This window comes from Cryptococcus neoformans, chromosome 12 (assembly GCF_000149385.1).
Source record: "Cryptococcus neoformans var. neoformans B-3501A chromosome 12, whole genome shotgun sequence".
NCBI lineage: Eukaryota > Fungi > Basidiomycota > Tremellomycetes > Tremellales > Cryptococcaceae > Cryptococcus > Cryptococcus deneoformans.
The window spans coordinates 65,580-85,089 of NC_009188.1; the positions used below are offsets into that span (position 1 = coordinate 65,580).

Sequence of the window (19,510 nt, forward strand, 5' to 3'; positions counted from 1 at the left end):
TGGTTACGACGACTACGACAGGTAAAGGACCGAGAGGTGCTGGATTTTATGTGAGTTGATTGATCTCCTTACCATTGCCGTTTAGCAGCGAAATATTGCTGGGTGGGAATGGTGCTGATGTTTCTGAATCTAGTGTGAACTTTGCAATCGAACTTTTAAAGACAGTCTTGCATACCTAGACCACATTAATGGCCGTCTCCGTACGTCGCTTCTGTTTCTCTCCCAGAGTATCACCCATTAACATCTCCCTTCCTCCTTTCCCCCCGCTTTGGCATCAAAAAATCGACAGATCTTCTCAAACTCGGTCAATCAACCCACGTCGAACGCTCCACCCTCTCCCAAGTCCGCGCCAAAATCGCTTCCCTCCGCGCTGCCACCCACCAGAAAGTAACCGCCCAGAATTTCGATTTTCAGTCCCGCCTGAAAGCCGTAAAGAATGCGCAGGAGGCCGAAAGAGAGAGGAGGAAAGATGAGAGGAGGAGGAAGAAGATGGAGAGGGAAAAGAGAGAGGAAAGGAGAAGGATGGGGATTTTAGATGACGATGAAGGCAATAGAGATGAAAGCGGGGAGAAGATGGATGTGGACGGGGCAGAGAAGGATGTGAAGGATGGCAAGAAAGACAAGAGACAAGAGCGGAAAGAAAAGAGGGAACAGCAAGTAAAGGACCAACAACGAGATAGAGAGGTCGAGAAGGCAATTAGAGAGAATGAGGATATGTCGACTATGATGGGTTTCGGCGGTTTCGGTACGTCAAAACGAAAGTAGACTACTTTTGCCCGTTACCTTGGTGGCCTATCTGTTTCTTGTCCTTCGCTTTCGGGACCAGGATCGAAAGACTGGATGTTCTTTTTAAGAGCTGGGCGCTGTCCTTCCACATGCACAAGAAAAGCAGGGACAGGAGAAGTAGTGTGCAAAGATTAGAAAATCAAAAATCAGAAAGAAACTAAGTTATGTGGGACAGCATCTGTTGTACTCTATTACACTTTGCGTTAAGTAGGAAGCTCGAAGTATTGTGCTCTACATCTAGGTAATCAAGGTAACTTTCAAGCCACAAAATGCATTTTTCCATTCCTAATTCTTTTCCTATCCGTTTCCCTCAGAAGTACTTTGTCTTGTTTCAAACATACGAACTAGGTGAGGGAAAGAGCGAGAGATATAAACTACACAAACAAACTAGTCTGATCGGGTCTTTGTGCGATGTTGCGACTAAATGTACTTCAACAAAAAGAGAGGGGATTGAAGAGATAAAACGATAAGAGGCCGAAACGTGTATCTTTATCCAAATCACTTCGCTGCAGTGGTATGATCTTAACTACACACAGAAACAAAAACGCATAAACGAATGCGACACGAAGGCGATAAAAGAAAAGTGGGGCGGCTAGTGAAAAATTATTACAGATGTTTCGTCTATATATTAAAATGGTATGGACACAAATGAAGATGAATAAAGAATGAATTTAAACAACTGCTAAAAACAAAGTGGTGGATGGAAAGTAGAGGTAGACGTGAAGATAAGGTGATGGGTTTATTCTTGGCCGAAACCGACAGTTTCTTCAACACTAAATTGATGTCATCAGCGTCCTGATATCTAATTATTGATTATTAGAAGAACGTGGGATGGTAACTTACGCAATAGTCAATTTTTGCTCTAAAGCCTCATAAGACTTGTAAGCCGGTAAATCAATTCTATTGAAACAAGTGTGCGATTTCGGCAACTGCGTCACTTCTCCCGCCTTCTCAATCGTAAACCTTCTCGGTCCATCGGACCCTTGCAGATCCTTGAAACCATTCACAGGGATCCTCGAGGTTCCAGTCGTGAACTGCAACAACCTTGACTTCTTCTCTGCAGGCCAGTTCTTAACAATCTTCCAGAACCACTCGACCACTTCATCCGAGGGGTTGTATCCTCTGTAATCCGTGTGTTTCTGCCAGTCGTCCACGTCGATCTCGGACATACCACCGATAAGGAGTTCGAGCTCGCGCTCATCGAATACGTTGATGAGTTCTTGCGGGATGAGTTCGTTGAAACCGGACATGAAGGCTTGGAATTGCTCGGATACTCGTTTAGAGATTCGATATTCAGTCACAAGGCTTTGATGAGAAGTGTCAGCAACCAAACCCATTGATCAGAGAATAGACGAGACATACTCGACGTAGTCTTTCTTGTTATCCTCTGTCACCTCAACATCCCTACCTCCAGGCTTCAAATCAACGGTGACAACCTCCCCAAAATGCTCCTCAGTAATCGAGAAAGTATCCTCAATGACACCCGTGATATCATTCTCCAACATCCACGTCAAACCCCTAAACAAACCCGCGTCCACACTCTCCAAATCTTGGAGTGCAATCTTCTTACCCAAGATCATCTTGTAGAATGAGACAATAAAGTACGCATCGAGGAAACGACGGTGGAAGATACCGAGACCGACGACACGGCCAATGAACTTGAAGTAATTGAGATGCTCTGGGTTCACGCCAGAGTTGGGGTTGATTTGGAGGGTATAGTTGTCGTGAGCAGAGTACTCAAACAGACAGTAGAAGGGGTTGAACATTTCGTGCGAAAGAAGGAAGAAGAATTCTCTGAGAGAGGATTTAGCAACGTACAAGTAAATGAAGATGCGACTCACCTCGAAAGACCTCCGTAATCCAAACCGTCTTCACCCTCAAATTTGATCATCAACCTCTTCTTCAAATCGTTCGGGGTCTGCCTCATGATCTCGGTATAGCTTCCCTCAAAGATATTATCACGCGACACCTTCATGTGACACTGCCCGGTGTTACTCCTCAACGCAGGCTGGGACCTAAAGTAGATGAGCTTCCTTCTGAAGTCTCGTTTGTACTGCGGTACATTCTGGTCGAGCGAAGAAGGCAATCTAGGGTCGTCCCATGTAGTCGTTTTGGTATTGTGGTCAACAAAGTATACTCTCGCGGTGGATGTCAACCTCATCTCCCAACCACTAGGCAAGGGACCGAGCTGGCTGACGGTTTGAGGCTGGACAGACAAGTTGCCCTGCTGGCCGGGGGCGATGAAACGCAAGAGTTGCTGACGACGAGGGTCAACCCATGTCGTCGTACGGGTGTTGTGATCGACGAAGTAAGGACGACCTTCGGGAGTGAATCGCTGTTCCCAACCAGAAGGCAAAGGACCTTGTCCGGCAGTGGTAGCGTTGCTAGCGTTTACGGGGTTCGCCTGGGCACTTCCAGTGGTAGGGGTGGTAGCGCCACCACTGTTCGCACCGCTCTGCTGCACGTCCAGCATTTCATCAGGCAATGTCCTCTGGTTGTGCCTCGCTCTGGCTTCACCAGTGGATGTCGCTTGAGTGGCGCTGTTAGACAACTCATTATCGCTCGGGCGGTTCCATGTCGTGGTACGGGTGTTGTGATCGACATAGTATTGACGGCCAAGATGGTCAATACGACGTTCCCAACCAACAGGCAATGGTCCGTACTGGTCAGAATGAGAATCGAATTCATGGCCTACGTTGGTGCTAGTTCCCGTTTGACCAGTAGAAGCAGCTTGGATGGTGGGGTTGACGTTGGGAGCGCCGGAAGAAGACACACCCACTGCTTGGGCTGCGGGTTGGGGAACAGCAGAAGCAATGGCGTCGGCAGAAGTAGGAACGGATGCTTCGGCGCCTTGGGCGGGCTGGATTGCAGAGGCGGGACGAGAGATAGATTGGCCAGCGGCGTTGTTCGAAGCCAAAGCAGAAGCAGCAGGCGCAGGTGTAGCGACGTTGGTGGAGCTAGAAGCGGCGGGGTTGTTCGAGATAGGAGCGTTGGTTTGAGTAGAGAGGTAAACGATCAATTTGCCTTGGACCGCCTGGCCGTCGGAACCCTTTTTGAGCTCCTTTGTGAGCATCTCCTGACCGCCAAGTTCAAGATCAATGACATCGGAAACTTTGATATTGATCACACCAAGGAAACCTTGGTCTTGCTACGAGTGGGGTCAGTGATTTAGGGTAGAACAATTGCGCCGACACCAACCTTTCTCTTGAACTTCCGCTGGTCAAAGATTTGTACTGCCACAATGGACGAATCCTTTACGTCGATGTCAAAATTCCTACAGAAACAGTCAGAACCAACCCCAATCTCAAAGTCTCACGACCTACTCATTCCAATAAGGGTTCAGTGTCCTCTTGATGACCGAAGTGGTGTGAATTTGCTCCGAGTCAACAGAGACGATAGCGAATGGGTCTGGGAGTCGGAGGATATCACGCTTAATGAGGGAATCTGCCGCGACGACTGTTGTGTAGTGAAAGGGTGGAGCAAGAGAATGAGTCATAGGATGGGAAAGTGACAATTGTTGGGTGGAGGCAGGTATAAAGGATGTCAAGTAAGCGTGTGAGGCGGCGTAATGGACAGCAGAACTTACTCGTCACTCGGATCTTTCGTGTTCTGAGTTATATATGTTGATCGGTGGTTGGAGGATGAGAAAAAGAGCATCGGACAGTAAGCAAGTTGCTCTTATACACGGTGTGGCAAAGGCGATGACATACAAGTTTCTGTTTCCAGTGGCCGTGAAGGCGACCATGGTGTGAAGATTGAGGAAATTTTATGGGCAGTATTAGTACAGACGGGTCTAGAGTGGGCGTTGGACGAAAAGAAAGGCGAGATCGTAGTTAAAGATGAATCCCAAGATGACATAAAGAGGGGAACGAATCATGACTGAGCAGCAGCCCCCTACGAGGGAGACGGAATCAAATCACCTCGACCGCAATTTTCACGTCCCACTTTAATCGGCCCCTGTGTTAAAGCGGCCATGGCCGGTAATCGGGCAGAAGCTCCCAAAAAAGCCATAATACATATTCTTCTGCATCCTGCTAATATAGCCCGCATAATAATGTTCGACGTATTTCTACGGTGGGACGACGACGTTGCAGGGTTCGACCATGATGATGACATGATGAGTTCCGACAGTCCCCACTCGCAGAAGATACGAAGGCAATGACCACTCACCATTTATTACTATCATATCAATGCGACTCGATGGATTCAGGTAAGCACCTGCTGGTGACTCCCGCTGACCGATCCTTCATGATCTGCAGCATTTCATATACTACCATACAGCTCAAATTTCGCCTTATTGACCACCCCGCACATGTGACCAATCAGCATGTCCTCTGCAGCTGCCCCACAATTTGAGTTCCGATCCTTCGTTGAAGCGCTCAAAAAGATGATATTGTCAGTATCACCCGAGAAGTCGATTCCAATCTAGGAGCGACGGCCATCACTCGTCTCGTATACGAGAATGACCTTCCTGCGCCCTTGTCGAGAATGTCAAAGGTTCAAAAGATGGACTCTTCTGTACCATTGGTGCCCCAGCTGCTCTGAGAAAGGATAAGAAAACTTGTTTTGGACGCCTGGCTCCACATGTAGGCCCATGTAGGCCTGGAACCGACAGCTAGTACGAAACAAATTCTCGACAAGCTGATCTCCGCGGACAAGATGGAGCCTATTGAGCTTACAGTCTTAGAGAGCGGGCCATGCAAACAGAATATCATTCAGGAGAAAGATGTCCAAGTGGAGGCTCTTCCTGCGCCCTGGATCCATAAAGATGATGGCGGAAAGTACATACAAACCTACGATACGCCTTACGCTATCAATCGAAATTTTGATGACTTGCTTATAAAGATCGTAGGCATGCATGTTATCCAGTCTCCCGATGGTAAATGGACCAACTAATCCATCGCACGTGCTATGATCAAGGACGACAAACACCTCGTCGGCCTGGTCATTCTCCACAGCACATCTGGCAAATCAAGGAGCTTTGAAATAAAGAAGGCAAAGATTGCCCGTGGGCTCTGTGCTTTGGCGTGCCCCCCGCTGCTATCATGACATCGTCTATGCCTATACGTAAGCTCCCCGTCAGACAGAACATGAAATCCAGCTAAACATATTGTCTTTCTGCAGCCGACGGTGTTTCAGAAGGTAGTTACATTGGAACCTTCATTGGCGAGTCTATTCCCGTTGTCAAATGCGAGACCAACGACCTTCTTGTCCCTGCTACGTCTGAAATTGTCTTTGAAGGCTTCTTGTCTGTCACCTAGACTGCTCCTGAGGGTCCTTTTGGTGAAATGCATGGTTATGTATTCCAAGGCAACTCGCGTGATAGCCCCGTGTACAAGGTCAACTGCATAACTCATCGCGACGATGCTATCCTTCCCATGTCCGCCTGCGGACGATTGACGGACGAAACTGTAAGCCGCTTCAATATCCTTTCCTTTCCTTGTCCGAGTCATTGTCCTGACCGTTTAACAGCAGACGCTGATTGGTTCTCTCCACGCTGTTGAGATCGGGGAGATCTGCCGCGACGCGGGTCTTTTCGTTACTGAATGTTTCTCTCCTTTTGAATCTCAAGTCACCTGGATCGCCCTTCAGTTAGATGGCAAGAAATTGACGGAGATGAAAACCACTTCTGAAGAGCTGAGAAAGAAAGTCGGTGACTTAGTGTTCAACACAAAAGCTGGAAGCACTACTCATCGTATCGTCCTTGTTGGTGATGATATTGATGTGTATGACGGTACAGACGTCCGTAAGTCTCTTTTGGGCTAAATCTGCTCCAATCAGTAATGATAATTGGTAACAACAGACTGCTTTATTAGTGTTGGCCTTCTCCACCCAATGTTGCCCCAATATGGACGAGACATTTTTCGAAGATGTCCCTGGCTTTGCTTTGATTCCTTATATGGGACATGGCAATGGTAACCCCTGACGAGGTGGCAAGGTTGTCTCAGACTCCCTTATGCCTTTAAAGTACACCACTGGGCTAGATTTCGTCTCGGCCGACTTCAAGAGTAGCTATCCTGAAGAGTTGAAAAGGCAGGTTCTCCAAAACTGGAAGAATGATGGTTTGCTCCTTTGTGAGAAGGTCAAATTACGATGATTTGAGCAGCAGTAGGAGTAACGTGGTTTGCTGAGCATAGATAGTCAGCTTTCAATACAGTCTCCTCTTGTTTGTGAAAAATAGTCATCTAGGACTAGTAGACGAGTTTTAAAGTATATAACAGGAGCAGATAACAGGAAAACAAAACAGTACTCGTAAATATATTAGACACTATGATCTGCAGGTCGTCCTGGGGACGGATCATTATCTATTTGCAGGCATTTCCTTAGTATGCAATTATTGAAATCCTCAGTTTCAGCTCAATCTTGGAGCTTCCGTGGAGAATGAACACATCTCTATTATTACAACTCGCGGTAAAACTTTGCATCTAACCCACCACATTACTTCCTTCCTTGAAATATTAGGATATTTCGGTACTTCGGTAGGACGCTACCTCGTCCTCTGGTGCTAGCAACTCCCAGTCGACGGATTGCAGAAGGTGCCCACCCATAGGGACATCGCCCTGTACCTTGCATGCCTCACCTTTAAACGTTCCCTTGAAAGACAAACCACTTCCAGGCAATGTCTGGAGTGATATACTTTCTGGTTTGAAGAAGAACGCTAATTGGTTACTTTCACCATCGGCGGAGCTTCCATCAACGGTCGCTCCCATGCTTCTACATACTTGGCTACAGACTTTCTCCCACTTGTTGGAGATGATTCTGGAAGCAGTATCATATTCGCTGCCCAAACCCATAGCATCAATCTTATTGGTCAAGTTTTCCTCAAAAATCCGACTCAATTGATCAGTGATGACTACTGGCAGCCTGCTGTCTTCCAGATCTTCAATATATTGAATATTCCGAGATGTATTGGCCGAATTAGTCGACGGTTGACCTTTCCAGGTGTCGGGAGCGAACTTGGCTTCGTAAGTTCGACTAATAGTATTCCACTCCTCAGGTTGAGGGTTTACAGTAGTACCCCACACATAGTCCACCGTTGTTCTTAGACCCGAGCTTGTAAGAGCACATTTGACATCGGGTTTTTTTAGGTTCAGAATCATGTGCAGGGGGGCTTGATCTTCTATCAATTGGGCCACCGACGGAATATCATCTTCTAACTGAGAAAAAGTGGATTCTGTCATTGCCATCCTTGCGGAAGAGTTCGTGATGAATCGACTGGCTTTGTCCTCCAGATCGATATCGACTTCGGAGGAGCTAAGCAAATGATGCAATTGTGTCTCTGTGGCGATAGTGCTTTTTCTCGAGGTTGACATGTCGGATGAAGGCAGTAGCGGTAAAAGCTCACTTATTGAAGAAGCAGAAGAAGTTATCGTTTCAAAATATAGGACCAGCATTTCGAGGTTGTTTAATTATATAGCCTGACTTCAGGCGGCTGAGTTGCAAAATCGACGCATGTACGTAGGGCTACTCATCACTGGGAAAATAACACTCCGACCAACAATAGAACGCTATATGTAAACATCCAGGTTGACGTCACAGCAAAACTACGTAGAAGGCTGTAGACCCTCCTTCACTCCATCCTACTAGGCATTTTGATCATCCGCGTGAAAAGAGGACTCCAGCAACCAACGTACTTTGTGTCCGTTCACAACGCATGAAGGTAGTCTTACTTGTGGCAATCATTCGCTGCCAGAATTGTTCACACAACAAAGGAGGCAAAAAGGAATGGACGTCGTTTTATAGTCGGCTTCAGCGGCGCTTAAATCATTAAGAGACTTTCTGCACGGCAGGCAGTGCTTTTCATATGGCGATGTAAGGATGCATATCCATTCAACCTGGTGGAATCGGGATTGTAACATCCTTTTACAAGATCGTTGTATTTCAAGACTCGGACTATTCACACATTTCTTCGGTTAAGATCGAGAAGACTTCCACACAAAAAGACGCCGACGATTGGCCGAGTCTCGATCTGTCTTGAGATGTGCACATGCATCCCCGATCTGTAGGACATGATATCTATGGTCAACCGCTCCTCGGGACGAAGGCTTCTACCCTCTATGTTCCCCGTCTTTCTCCCTGCTGGGCGGCTGAATGCTCATATATGATGTGGCAGCAATCCCGTCTATGCCTGCTCAGAACAGCCTATACAGCTTCGCCCAAGGCGTAGCATCGAATACGGCATCATACCTCCTCTTCATCATCCCACTCACTAAGCCTGTATCACTGGTAACTCTTGCCAGTCCAAATGAGACAACGCCTAGTAAAACCACTATCAACCCTCTCAAGCCTAGTTTGCGTGGCTTGGCAATGACACGTGGTGCAGGATCGGAACCAGACTTTTCTTCATCGTCCGGATATATCTTCCTCTTGGTGGAGAGGATGTTAAAGGGGCCCCCTCTAGCAGGACGACGCCGCAAACTTTTCAACCAGGTTGCTACTTTCATCCCACCCACAAGCGCATGCCAGGCTCCTGCACCTACTAATCCAAGGTACGCTATCCAAGCTCCCCAACTCCGCAGATTATAGCCTACAAATTCCCACCCCAGTTCGCTTGGAGATAGTTCCCTTATGGGAGGTGCGGAGGAGGAAGGGATCAGTCGGTGTGTTATAATGTGTGGGATGAGAAGAAAGACGAGGGGATAGGCAAGTGTTTGATGGGGGAGAGTAGGGAAGCGGATAGATTTGGGTAGAGAGGTAGACGTGGAGAGGAGAAGACGGCGACTGAGAGAAGAGAGAAGATGAATGGTAAGAGGGATATACACGAGTATAGGCTCTAGAGGGATATACAGATCTCGAGCGATCATCTAAGCACAACAACAACATAAGCACAATGACATCAGTTACTACTGTAGCTAAGTATTACCATAGTCTTCTCCGCACCATCCAATCCTGCAAAAGCAGCGACCACAGGACTAGCCAAATGAGGGACGAGAAAGACCGTGAAGACCATTGCCGAGGTGTTTTGGGTGAGTGTGAGAGCATGGAGGAGCTGGCCCCGACTAGGCAGGCGGAGGAATGTGCCCCCATTCTTGGAAGGCGGTTCCCCGTCCATTGGTTATACGGAATTGGTTATGGGATGTGTGATAATTGGAAAAAGATCCATGATACTCCGTAGACTGTAAACAGATGTGATTTGAGGGTGCAGTGATTGGTTCAAGGCCCGGCAAGGGCCGAAAGTAAGGTACGCCTACTACAGATAAGATCTACCCACCACGCCGTCATCCTGCTGCTACACACGCACTGCATGAAGGTGAATTTTCTGAAAATGCAGCATGATTCTTCATTTTATAAAAGAAATACCTGGCTTCGCAACTACTTTCAAGTGAAACTTCCCATTTTACGCCTTGACGCCATTTTCTGCGTGTACAATGGTCTTTTGACGATGTCCAACAAACAAGGCCAAAATCACCTTAACTACGTATTGCCATGCACGCAGTCCAGCCAAAAGCGTCAATTTGCGGCCCACCACCGCCCCCCCTTAGCAGAACCCCTAATCCAATAGACTTTTGTCGCGATCGTGGCCGGACCATACCTTCTGTCTTTGACACCACTCAACACTTGAGCTCTGTTATTCATCCAAGATTCAAGGTTCGCCTAAAATCACCAATGCCTTTCTTTTGTCCCGCATTATGGTGTCCATACTTGACGGCATAGAAATATTGAGATTTGAGAAATGGAATCTACACTTCTTTCATTCGTTACCTCTCAGGTCGCATTACGGCGCTCGCCTACTGCTGGGGACTGAAGCGGTCACTGAGAGACGGTGAAGAAACGCAGCACTCGTTTATCCTTTTTAAGAGAGTCGCGAGCCGCAAGGCAGCCTTTGATAATTTGATGACCTTTTCGACATCTGGAGGGCCAAGGCGTGGCGGAAGGAGCGCAGGAACGATCAGGAGGTACGTTTCAACACAAAGAATGGCCCGAAAACTGGTATCGGGGCGTTGAACTGTGCTTCTATTTGTCCCTGACTAATTTGATGGGAGATGGGGGCGAGTATAAGATGGGGATAAAAATTTCGGGGAAAGGAAAAGGTTATGATGGAAGATGGATGAGATCCCCGACTTACCTCTTTGACTGGTTGGGTAGTTGGTTGGAGACGTGTAAAGGGCATTCAAACGAGTAAGTATCTGGGTATCTTCCCCATACCTACTCGCTCACTCCCAACCAAGCCTGAAGCTCACGAGTTGGAGCAAAGGTCTGGATCTCTGCTATACCAACTCCGCCATCCCTAAAGCGGTGCGTGTACAACTTCTCTCTAAATCCGGCCTTGTTGGCAAACTTATGCTGATCCTCATCACAAAATTTCCTATTATGGAATCTCCTATATTCTTCTATGCCCTGTGGACTTCCTTCTTAACTCGATACCTTTTGCACCTCATACCCGTCGTGTACTCTCCCTTCGTATCCTGCTGCTTCCTTTCCTACTATTCTTCCTTTCTTTCGTTCTTCGCCGTTTACCATTTGTCTCTTCTGGCATATCAAACACCCAATCGATCAACGATGGACCCGATGGCATGATCCTTTGTCCTCCTTCTGCCGGACGTTCATCTCTACGTAATGTAATGCTCAGTCAGCGACTGCCGATACACGCAAAAAGGCAAGTTTGGAAACGGCTTTTATACCCCGACGTCAACTAGCATCTTACCTCTTCACCCATCTTTGAGTCACCAAAAAAAAGCGGTTCAGCGGACCGTCGTCAGCTCTGTGTGCATATACACTCATACACCTGTATCGCCAAAAGCCAACAGCCAAAGATTTCCAACAATCTCGACAGGATCGGACCTGGATCTTGGAACACACACATCAGAACTAGAGGGTGTGACTCCAGTCCAATCAACCGTCACCTCAAAATCACGCCTATACATAAGTTCAGTGAAGCGTCGGCAACTTCTTAATACCATATCAATCTCGGAAAACAGTGGCAAAGCATCGTCGACGATGAGCGATACCGATCGACCTTCTCGCGTTTGGCTCTTCCTTGCCAACTTATCTCTTTGCCTTTGCTCTGTACGCGAAGACGATGTAGGTCTCTTCTGCCATTTCATAATTTCCCATCGCTAACTCTGAACCGGCCACAGTCTGAGAGACAAGCTCTTTATCCACCCGATACCGTTCTTTCAGCGCCTCGACCCCGTCTTCGCCCTCGACTTTCAAATCTTTCCTCCTACGGGAGCACCACCTCCAGAAGATGGCCCTCTGCGAGTACCTCGCCAATCAAAAGTGGGGGTTTGGCAGGCTTCACTGGTATTGAGAGTAATGTCGATGCCGAGACCAGACGAGAAGAAGGAAAGAGAAAAATGGATAGTATCTCGAAAGCCTTTGCTGAGTAAGTGTTCTCTGTCTTTCGAACTGGGCATCAGCTGACACCATGATAGACGGATGACCGCACTCGATCTACCCCCACACATTCATACCCTCAACATGCCTTTTACACCATCCCTTCAGCCATTGACCACAGCCGTCTCCCATCCCACCTTACCCACGATCCACACTATACGCCCCCTAGGATCACCTAATCGTCCTTCTGCCCCACACTTGGGCCGATCCATTTCTGAGCCTCGATCCCTCCATGATCTCGGCGGATTCGCAGCACATCATGTCCCATTTGGATCTTCCGTCGTCGTTCACGGGCGGGGTATTAGTCCTGGTGTCTCAAGGGGCAGAGGAAGGACGAGGAGTGCCACTATTGGGGAAAGATGGACTGTACCTGGGGAAGGAACCCGTGGCAGGAAGGGTTTGGAAAGGAGGAGTCCGAGTGGGCTAAATAAGGAGAGTATTGACTCTGACGAAGTTGAGCAAGAAGCAAAAATGGAACGATCTGCATCGCCTTCTTTGAACCTTTCCTTCGGGCGACCAGTTTTACGTTCATGCTCCAATTCCCAATCACATTCGTGTACACGGCGTCGTCAATCCTCTCCACTAGCAGGTCATCCTGATCAGCAAGAGCCTCTCTCGATGGGAAGTTGTTGGATAGATCCAGAGACTCACCTTCATTCGAGCTCCCGCGCGCACTCCGACGTGCGTGCCCAGGAAGTCATTCATAGGGATCTGGGGCTCAATGCTCTCTATTCTGGGAGTGCCGCCAGTCACCCAAAGAGAATTAAGGGCAAAGGTAAAGGAAAGAAAACTCGGAGGATGAGGCTAAGCTCTTCATGAGAGCCCATGAACTATACGTCATGCTGTATTTTTGGGATTTTCTGTTAGGTAATGACTTACGGTTTTCAGACCATAACTTTTAACGAATTTCGACGTTTCTGTTGATTCATAGTACCCTGTCAAGCATTAGACATTTGCTAGATGTTTAGTCCGAAAACATTACTCATTTGTATATACACGTCAGCATCCGAATATGAAAAGCATTTGCATGTGTAACCCAATAAGGTGATGTCGTGAACAAATATAGGAAATCGTAGGTAAAACGGATTTTTGAGTCTTTGGCTCATCCTCTTCGAATACGTTTTGAAGGTCCTGCGCTCCCGGTTGACGGTTCTTCGTCGTACTGCGTTTCAGGAACATAAGACCGTCTTATTGACTAGTTGATGTGATTAGGATCAGACTTCATACGTAAATGGAATAACTTACTCCCTGATTCTGAGTTTGACTCTGGCTTTCCCTTCGCTCATCCAACTCATCCTCTGCTTCAGAAGAACCACCCTCTTCTTCCTCACCTTCATCATCCATATCCCCAACATTCTTTCCTTTCCCTTTTCTCTTCCTACCACCTTTGAAATTGTCCTCCATAATCGATACTGCTTTTTCACCGACAGGTTTAGGCGCAAGATCACGGAAACTCGATGAACAGCTTGGGCAGACAGGGTTGGCTAATTGTTGGATGTTGCGGGCATAGCAAGTGTTATGAATGTGACAGTCGCAACCCACATTAGAGCAGGCAAGACCCTGTGAATAGCATGGCATTAGATACAAAAATATGAACCGCGAGGAAAAGGTGGCTCACTTCGGTCACCACACGCCTACATTGTGCACATGACTTCACATACTGATCAAACTCGTTCTTGAGGTATGTTTCAAGTTCAGCGAGTGCTCGAACACCCAATGAAAACCTCGTTCGCCTATCATACGTATGAGTCCTAGTTATCTAATAAATGGAGGATATGTTAAACTTACTTAGACTTGTAAAGCCACCCTCTAGAGACTAATGCGTCAAGCAGACTCTCAGCATGGGACTTGGTCATCTTATGCTGAGTAAGAGGAGAGTCATTGATGACATCACGCGCTTGGCCAATAGCCAATGAGTTGGCAGGGTATGAAACGACAATACTTTCAATCTGTGCGAATTAAAGTGTCAAATTTAGGAAACTGTTGGAAAAAAATGGATTTACAAGGTTGCGTAAGTATTCAACTTCCATCGAGTTGAGGTCAGTTGCAAATGACGCAACCTCCGAAGCATCCAGGTTTCTCTAGCCATCCATGGTCAGCTTTATAATCTAAACAGTGTCATCCGACAGGACTCACAAGCACAAAAAAGGCTCGATCGGATCGCTGATCGATAGTTCGAATTACTTCCAAGCTCACACTGTGCAGCAAAGTCGACACGTCGGTCACGAAACTTGCCACTCCATGACCGCTTATAGCGTACGGAGGATTAAACTGTCTGTCGTAGGCTGCATAATTTTAATTGAGCATTGTCTATATTGACATACAAAAGACATACCGCGGACTGCCGTGACAGCGCGTTTGTAAAGTTCGAGCGCAATGGCTTCGGAGACAACACGTCGGGAGAGTAATGACTGGATGAACACCTGATGGAGGAGAGTCGATTCGACAGTACCTGCCGCATTCGTTATAGCGTCTCTGGACATTGTTTACGCTCGATATATTCGGAAGGGAGATGGAAAGGCAAGAACGAACGCGTCCTCCGTCGTTGCCAGGGAAGATTATTATTACCGTGAAAGAACCAAAGGAGACGCGTTTAAAGGTCACGTGATTTGTTTATCATGTAAAAGTTGAGCTTCAAAAGTCGGAACAATGAAGAATGGCAGAAGCACTGTACTCATAGTATCCCCACTGTACTCATAGTATCCTGGAGTTATTTCATCGATCATGGCGAAGATTGACAAGAAGACCAAGCTCAAGCTCAACAAGAAGTCTGTGAGAGCCCCATCTAAGCCTACTACGGAGAAGAAGCCCAAAAAGTATGTTACGGCCGACACGCTCACATGGAAGCCCGTCAAAACTTCAAGCTTTTCTGGCATCGACGGTGGGGGCGGTATGATGATGCTTGAGGAGCTCGAAGATGTTGGGATTGAGTGGGAAGAGACCGATGGTGGGAGAAAGATTGCAAAATTTGTCGAAGTGGAAAGCAAGACGAGTAAGGGCAAGAAGAACGCCGCGCAAGAGGAACCCAATCAAGAAGGGCGAGGAGACGATGAGAAAGCCTCTTCAGCAAGTGAAACTGAGGAAGGTAAAAAGGCCGATGACAAAGAAGCCGTTGAGGAGGATGATGAAGAAGAGTTCCCCGATTTCGCTGGGTTCGCTGAAGAGGACCTCAACGCTGCAGACGAGGAGGAACATCCCAATTTAGACGACGAGCCTGCTTTCAACGGTATGTACATGTTTGATGATATAGCTAGTACTGATAGATCCCCAGATGACCTTCTCCCGGAATGGTCTTCTATTTCCCTTCATCCCTCCCTCAAGCGTTCTTTCCTTGCATCCAGCTTCACCGCTCCTACTGCCATCCAATCTCGAGCCATCCCCGCTGGAATTACTGGTCGAGACGTCGTTGGTGTCGCCGAAACCGGTTCCGGTAAAACACTCGCTTATTCTTTACCCATTCTCCATTATCTCCTCGGCCAACGCAAATCGAAAGCTGGCATCAAGCGCCCCTTGTCCGCTTTAGTCCTTTGTCCTACAAGAGAACTTGCTCTGCAAGTGATGGACCATCTCAATGCCTTGTTGAAACATGCACTCGCCACTCCAGATGGGGAGAAACCGCAAGGCCCACCTAGAGTCAGCGTTGGCTCTGTCGTTGGTGGTCTAAGTGCGCAAAAGCAGAAGAGAATTTTAGAGAGGGGATGTGATGTCATTGTTGCGACTCCTGGCCGGTTATGGGACCTCATCAAGGCTGTGAGTCCATCTACTGTTGGTTTGGCGCTTTTGGCTTACATATTTGTAGGATGATGAGCTCGCGACGAGTGTCCGGACATTAAGATTTTTGGTTATTGATGAGGCGGACCGAATGATTGAGAACGGACACTTTGCAGAGTTGGAGAGTATCGTCAAACTTACTCAACGTTCTACCGCGTAAGCCCTCCTTGTATTTCGGATCGACCGTGGCTAATGTGTTGAAACTAGCCAACAAGGCCCTGATGATGATGACCCCGTATTCCAAGCTATGGCTACTCTCTTTGAAGAGTCAACGGCTAGGGAGGACATGCAGACGTTTGTTTTCTCCGCTACTCTTTCCAAGGATTTGCAGAAGAACCTCAAGAGGAGAAGCAGATCTTGGAAAGGGAAAGGAAAAAGGTCATCTACTCTTGGTAAGTTCACATGGGTCCTTTTTAGACCATAGCTATTAGACCATAGCTAATGTTACTGTAGAGGATTTGGTGGAGAAGCTTGATTTTAGAGATGAGAACCCCGAAGTTATTGATTTGTCCCCCGAAGGAGGTGTCGTTTCCTCATTGAGGGAGAGTATGATCGAGTCTACAAAGGACGACAAGGTATGCAATCTCATCCACTTGCAATGAGCTAATTTAATACCTCATGCAGGATCTCTATCTCTATTATTTCCTTCTCCGATACCCTGGCAGATCTATCGTCTTTGTTAACTCTATCGACTCTATCCGTCGTCTTCTCCCCCTTCTCACTCTCCTCCAACTTCCCGTTTTCCCTCTTCACTCCCATCTCCAACAAAAGCAGCGTCTCAAGAACCTCGACCGATTCAAATCCAACCCCAAAGGTATCCTGATTGCAACCGACGTCGCTGCGCGAGGTTTGGATATCCCCCAAGTTGATCACGTTGTTCACTTCAACCTGCCCCGAACGGCGGACGCGTACATTCACCGATCAGGTCGTACTGCTCGAGCCCAAAATGAGGGTTTCGCATTACAACTTGTGTCTCCGGATGAAAAGTCTGTCCAGAGGGCATTGATGAAGAGCCTTGAGCGAACGCATGAGCTACCCGATCTGCCTATCGAAGCCGGTTTCCTTCCTTCTCTTCGTGAGCGACTGAGAGTGGCGACTGAAATTGAGAAGGCACAACATCGAGCGACCAAAGCAACTCACGATAAAAACTGGTTACTCGAAGCTGCCGAGGCCATGGATATTGATATCGACCCTTCCATGCTCGATGGAGAAGACGATGATCCCGATGCTCCTTATTATAAACCTAAGAAGCAGGATAGGGGCAAAGGCAAAGCATCTGTGGAGAATTTGAAGATGGAGTTGAAGGCTTTGTTGCAGGAGAAGCTTGTCGCAAGGGGTGTGTCGATCAGGTATCCGACAAGTGGAAGTAAAGTCATCGTGGATGACCTAATCAAATCAACCGGTGAGTTTGTCCCCCCTCTCTATAAATCCTGTCTCACAGAAGGCTGATAACCATATAGGTCACGGGATGTTGTTGGGTGCAAGCACTAGCAAAGCTTACGACCAAGTGGAGAAGACTGGGAAGAGAAAATTAGGATCTGGGAGACCTGGAGCTGTCAAGAAGAAAAAGGTGGAGGGCCGATGATTATATCATTCCCTCAGGCGCTTGTGCATGCATAGCTGTATATCCCATTATTTACTACCAACTCATTCCATATTCTTTTCCCAATGCAAAGAAACATAGAGACAAGAGGGAGAATAGAACCGTGACAAACGAAGAAACGAATAGCAAAGAGAAACGAATGTCTCACAGATCTCGGCTATCAACCCCGCCCATGAGATTTGGTTCCGCGCCCAATAACGGGTGCCAACGAAATATATGCTGGGCCCCACCTCCATCTTGCCATCCATGATACTTGTTTGCAGCGAAACCAGGGAAAGAGAGCATTATGATCGAGCCCGTCGTAGATCCTTCATTACGAGAACCACCAATAGCAGGCTCCTCAAGGGGAAAGCGGAAAGCAAAGGGGGGAAGCAGTTCTGGTAATGCTGCCAGCACGAGCCGGAGGGGCAGGGGCAGGCCGAGACGAGCAAGGGGCAGCGATGATGGGGTAAGGGGCGTTAGTAGTACAGATGGACAAACGCCCAACGTGCAAGACGCGTATAATGCTGAGAGCAGTGTGAGGAAATTGTGACCTCTTTGTCTTGAGAACCAGCGCTGAGTCATTACAGAAACGACTGAGGATAGGTTCGCCTTTTAAGCTACATGCAGCCATACAAGGTCGTAAAGATACACTTTATGGGTCTGGCTCTTCTGTAGCTGGCCCCTCGAGAAAGAGTTCGCGCAGTGGTGCTACAGGGATGGAGTCTTTGGCTTCGGTGGCTGTAGCTCATGACCCAAGAAGAAATGTGAGTAACATCCGTCGCAAAATTGAGGTTATGTGGTGCCTACTTGAATGGTATGCGACCGTAGTCTTCTTACAACCGACCACCTTATCCGTTCGGCTTGACTCCCTTCCGTTATCCCTGCCATAACCTGGACTTACCACCACCTCCGCCTGGTAATCCCAATGATCCAAATTTCAGGCCGTTTGATCCCAGAGCTTTTCATGAAGAGGGCGCCGCATCAACTCTCTCTTCGAACGGTACCACTAGCAAGTCGACTCCCATACACACTCCTGTAGATCCAAGTTCATCAGGCCCAAGTCGACAATATGCTTCTGCCACCCATCATCATTATCCCGCGCGGCCTCATCATTATACGGGTGGTTATCGGGCGAGTCAGGCAGAACTGGAAGCCAATGCTCATGCGGCTTATGAGTCCATATCAGCACTATTATCTGCTTCTCAATATCCTGTAATGGATGAGCTGGGGGATAATGAGAGGTATGGACCTGAGCAGGGTGCTTAGAATACAGACTTCCTTGCTTTTTGAGCGAGCTGTTGGGTCATACGGGCGGAGTATTTTTTATCATACTGCAAAATGCTACTTGGGCTTAGAGTATTTTATAAGAACTATTTTTTTTAAGAACTTTGTATAGATAAACTGTCATTATGTGAATTACATCGATAGTTATGGTTAATCAAGCCAGCAGGCAAAAGAATAGCATTGCCACAGAAGGAGATGACTGTAGGAAGTAGTATGCGAGCAGGAAAGAAGAAGGCAGCGAGAGTAGTACCACGAGGATCCATTACACACCCTTGATTCTAAAAAGCCTATAGATATCCTCTCCTTTCACAAAGCAGTTGAAATTTTCAATGACAGGTTGACAAGCATACATGATGGAAAAAAGTCGTCGAAACGACTTTGAAAGAGGCAAACTGATCCAGACGCCAGTCCGTGGGAGAGAAATATCGCTCCGTTAGTAATGGTGCCTGCAGACTTTACATTCAATTGCGTCGGTTCGGAACGTGTGTACATACTTCTCCAACCCTTTCTGCTCTTACTTTCATCCACCTCTACCCAGTTCCTGTCGCCTGCATCACCTAGTAGACGACGTCTTTCCGAGGAGTACAGAAGTGTGCGGATTAATACATACGACGCAAGCCCGTAGACGCACCACCTTCAAGCTCCCACAACAGCAGGTCCAAAGTCGACTTGAACGATTGTACAAATCTTTCTCGTCTCACCAAGGTTGAACTCCACAGGCCTCTACCCACTCAGGCATCGCTTTAT

The 19,510-nt window shown here is 47.5% G+C and overlaps 8 protein-coding genes across 8 annotated transcripts in view; 5 read left to right on the forward strand and 3 right to left on the reverse strand.

Annotated features, from left to right (window-relative positions):
• The window catches only part of CNBL0200 (hypothetical protein), a gene marked incomplete at both ends in the record, with an annotated part of 1,000 nt that extends 235 nt beyond the window's left edge, over positions 1–765 (forward strand). The window contains 3 exons of the mRNA XM_767447.1: positions 1–50; positions 134–200; positions 290–765. The exon at positions 1–50 is cut by the window's left edge and continues 235 nt beyond it. Coding sequence (XP_772540.1) covers positions 1–50; positions 134–200; positions 290–765 — 593 coding nt within the window. The remainder of the gene's footprint in view (positions 51–133; positions 201–289) is intronic.
• A 760-nt stretch (positions 766–1,525) lies between these two features.
• Positions 1,526–4,531, reverse strand: CNBL0210 (hypothetical protein; the record flags this gene model as incomplete). Its single annotated transcript, XM_767448.1, has 8 exons — positions 1,526–1,559; positions 1,630–2,091; positions 2,149–2,580; positions 2,628–3,934; positions 3,985–4,060; positions 4,110–4,242; positions 4,373–4,395; positions 4,497–4,531. The coding sequence occupies 8 exons, from the start codon at positions 4,529–4,531 to the stop codon at positions 1,526–1,528; spliced, it is 2,502 nt and encodes an 833-aa protein (XP_772541.1).
• A 1,543-nt stretch (positions 4,532–6,074) lies between these two features.
• On the forward strand, positions 6,075–6,712 carry CNBL0220 (hypothetical protein; the record flags this gene model as incomplete). The annotated part of the gene is made up of 3 exons (XM_767449.1): positions 6,075–6,197; positions 6,259–6,532; positions 6,603–6,712. The coding sequence occupies 3 exons, from the start codon at positions 6,075–6,077 to the stop codon at positions 6,710–6,712; spliced, it is 507 nt and encodes a 168-aa protein (XP_772542.1).
• Positions 6,713–8,918: 2,206 nt separating this feature from the next.
• Positions 8,919–9,838, reverse strand: CNBL0230 (hypothetical protein; the record flags this gene model as incomplete). Its single annotated transcript, XM_767450.1, has 2 exons — positions 8,919–9,590; positions 9,650–9,838. 2 exons carry the CDS (start codon positions 9,836–9,838, stop codon positions 8,919–8,921), a joined length of 861 nt encoding a protein of 286 aa, XP_772543.1.
• Positions 9,839–11,724: 1,886 nt separating this feature from the next.
• On the forward strand, positions 11,725–12,942 carry CNBL0240 (hypothetical protein; the record flags this gene model as incomplete). Its single annotated transcript, XM_767451.1, has 3 exons — positions 11,725–11,808; positions 11,865–12,112; positions 12,162–12,942. 3 exons carry the CDS (start codon positions 11,725–11,727, stop codon positions 12,940–12,942), a joined length of 1,113 nt encoding a protein of 370 aa, XP_772544.1.
• A 283-nt stretch (positions 12,943–13,225) lies between these two features.
• Positions 13,226–14,606, reverse strand: CNBL0250 (hypothetical protein; the record flags this gene model as incomplete). The annotated part of the gene is made up of 7 exons (XM_767452.1): positions 13,226–13,318; positions 13,369–13,683; positions 13,742–13,856; positions 13,912–14,072; positions 14,127–14,204; positions 14,260–14,408; positions 14,459–14,606. 7 exons carry the CDS (start codon positions 14,604–14,606, stop codon positions 13,226–13,228), a joined length of 1,059 nt encoding a protein of 352 aa, XP_772545.1.
• A 241-nt stretch (positions 14,607–14,847) lies between these two features.
• On the forward strand, positions 14,848–17,479 carry CNBL0260 (hypothetical protein; the record flags this gene model as incomplete). Its single annotated transcript, XM_767453.1, has 7 exons — positions 14,848–15,349; positions 15,395–15,873; positions 15,923–16,050; positions 16,102–16,286; positions 16,348–16,469; positions 16,519–17,296; positions 17,355–17,479. The coding sequence occupies 7 exons, from the start codon at positions 14,848–14,850 to the stop codon at positions 17,477–17,479; spliced, it is 2,319 nt and encodes a 772-aa protein (XP_772546.1).
• A 716-nt stretch (positions 17,480–18,195) lies between these two features.
• Positions 18,196–18,745, forward strand: CNBL0270 (hypothetical protein; the record flags this gene model as incomplete). The annotated part of the gene is made up of 2 exons (XM_767454.1): positions 18,196–18,243; positions 18,308–18,745. The coding sequence occupies 2 exons, from the start codon at positions 18,196–18,198 to the stop codon at positions 18,743–18,745; spliced, it is 486 nt and encodes a 161-aa protein (XP_772547.1).
• Positions 18,746–19,510: the final 765 nt, after the last annotated feature.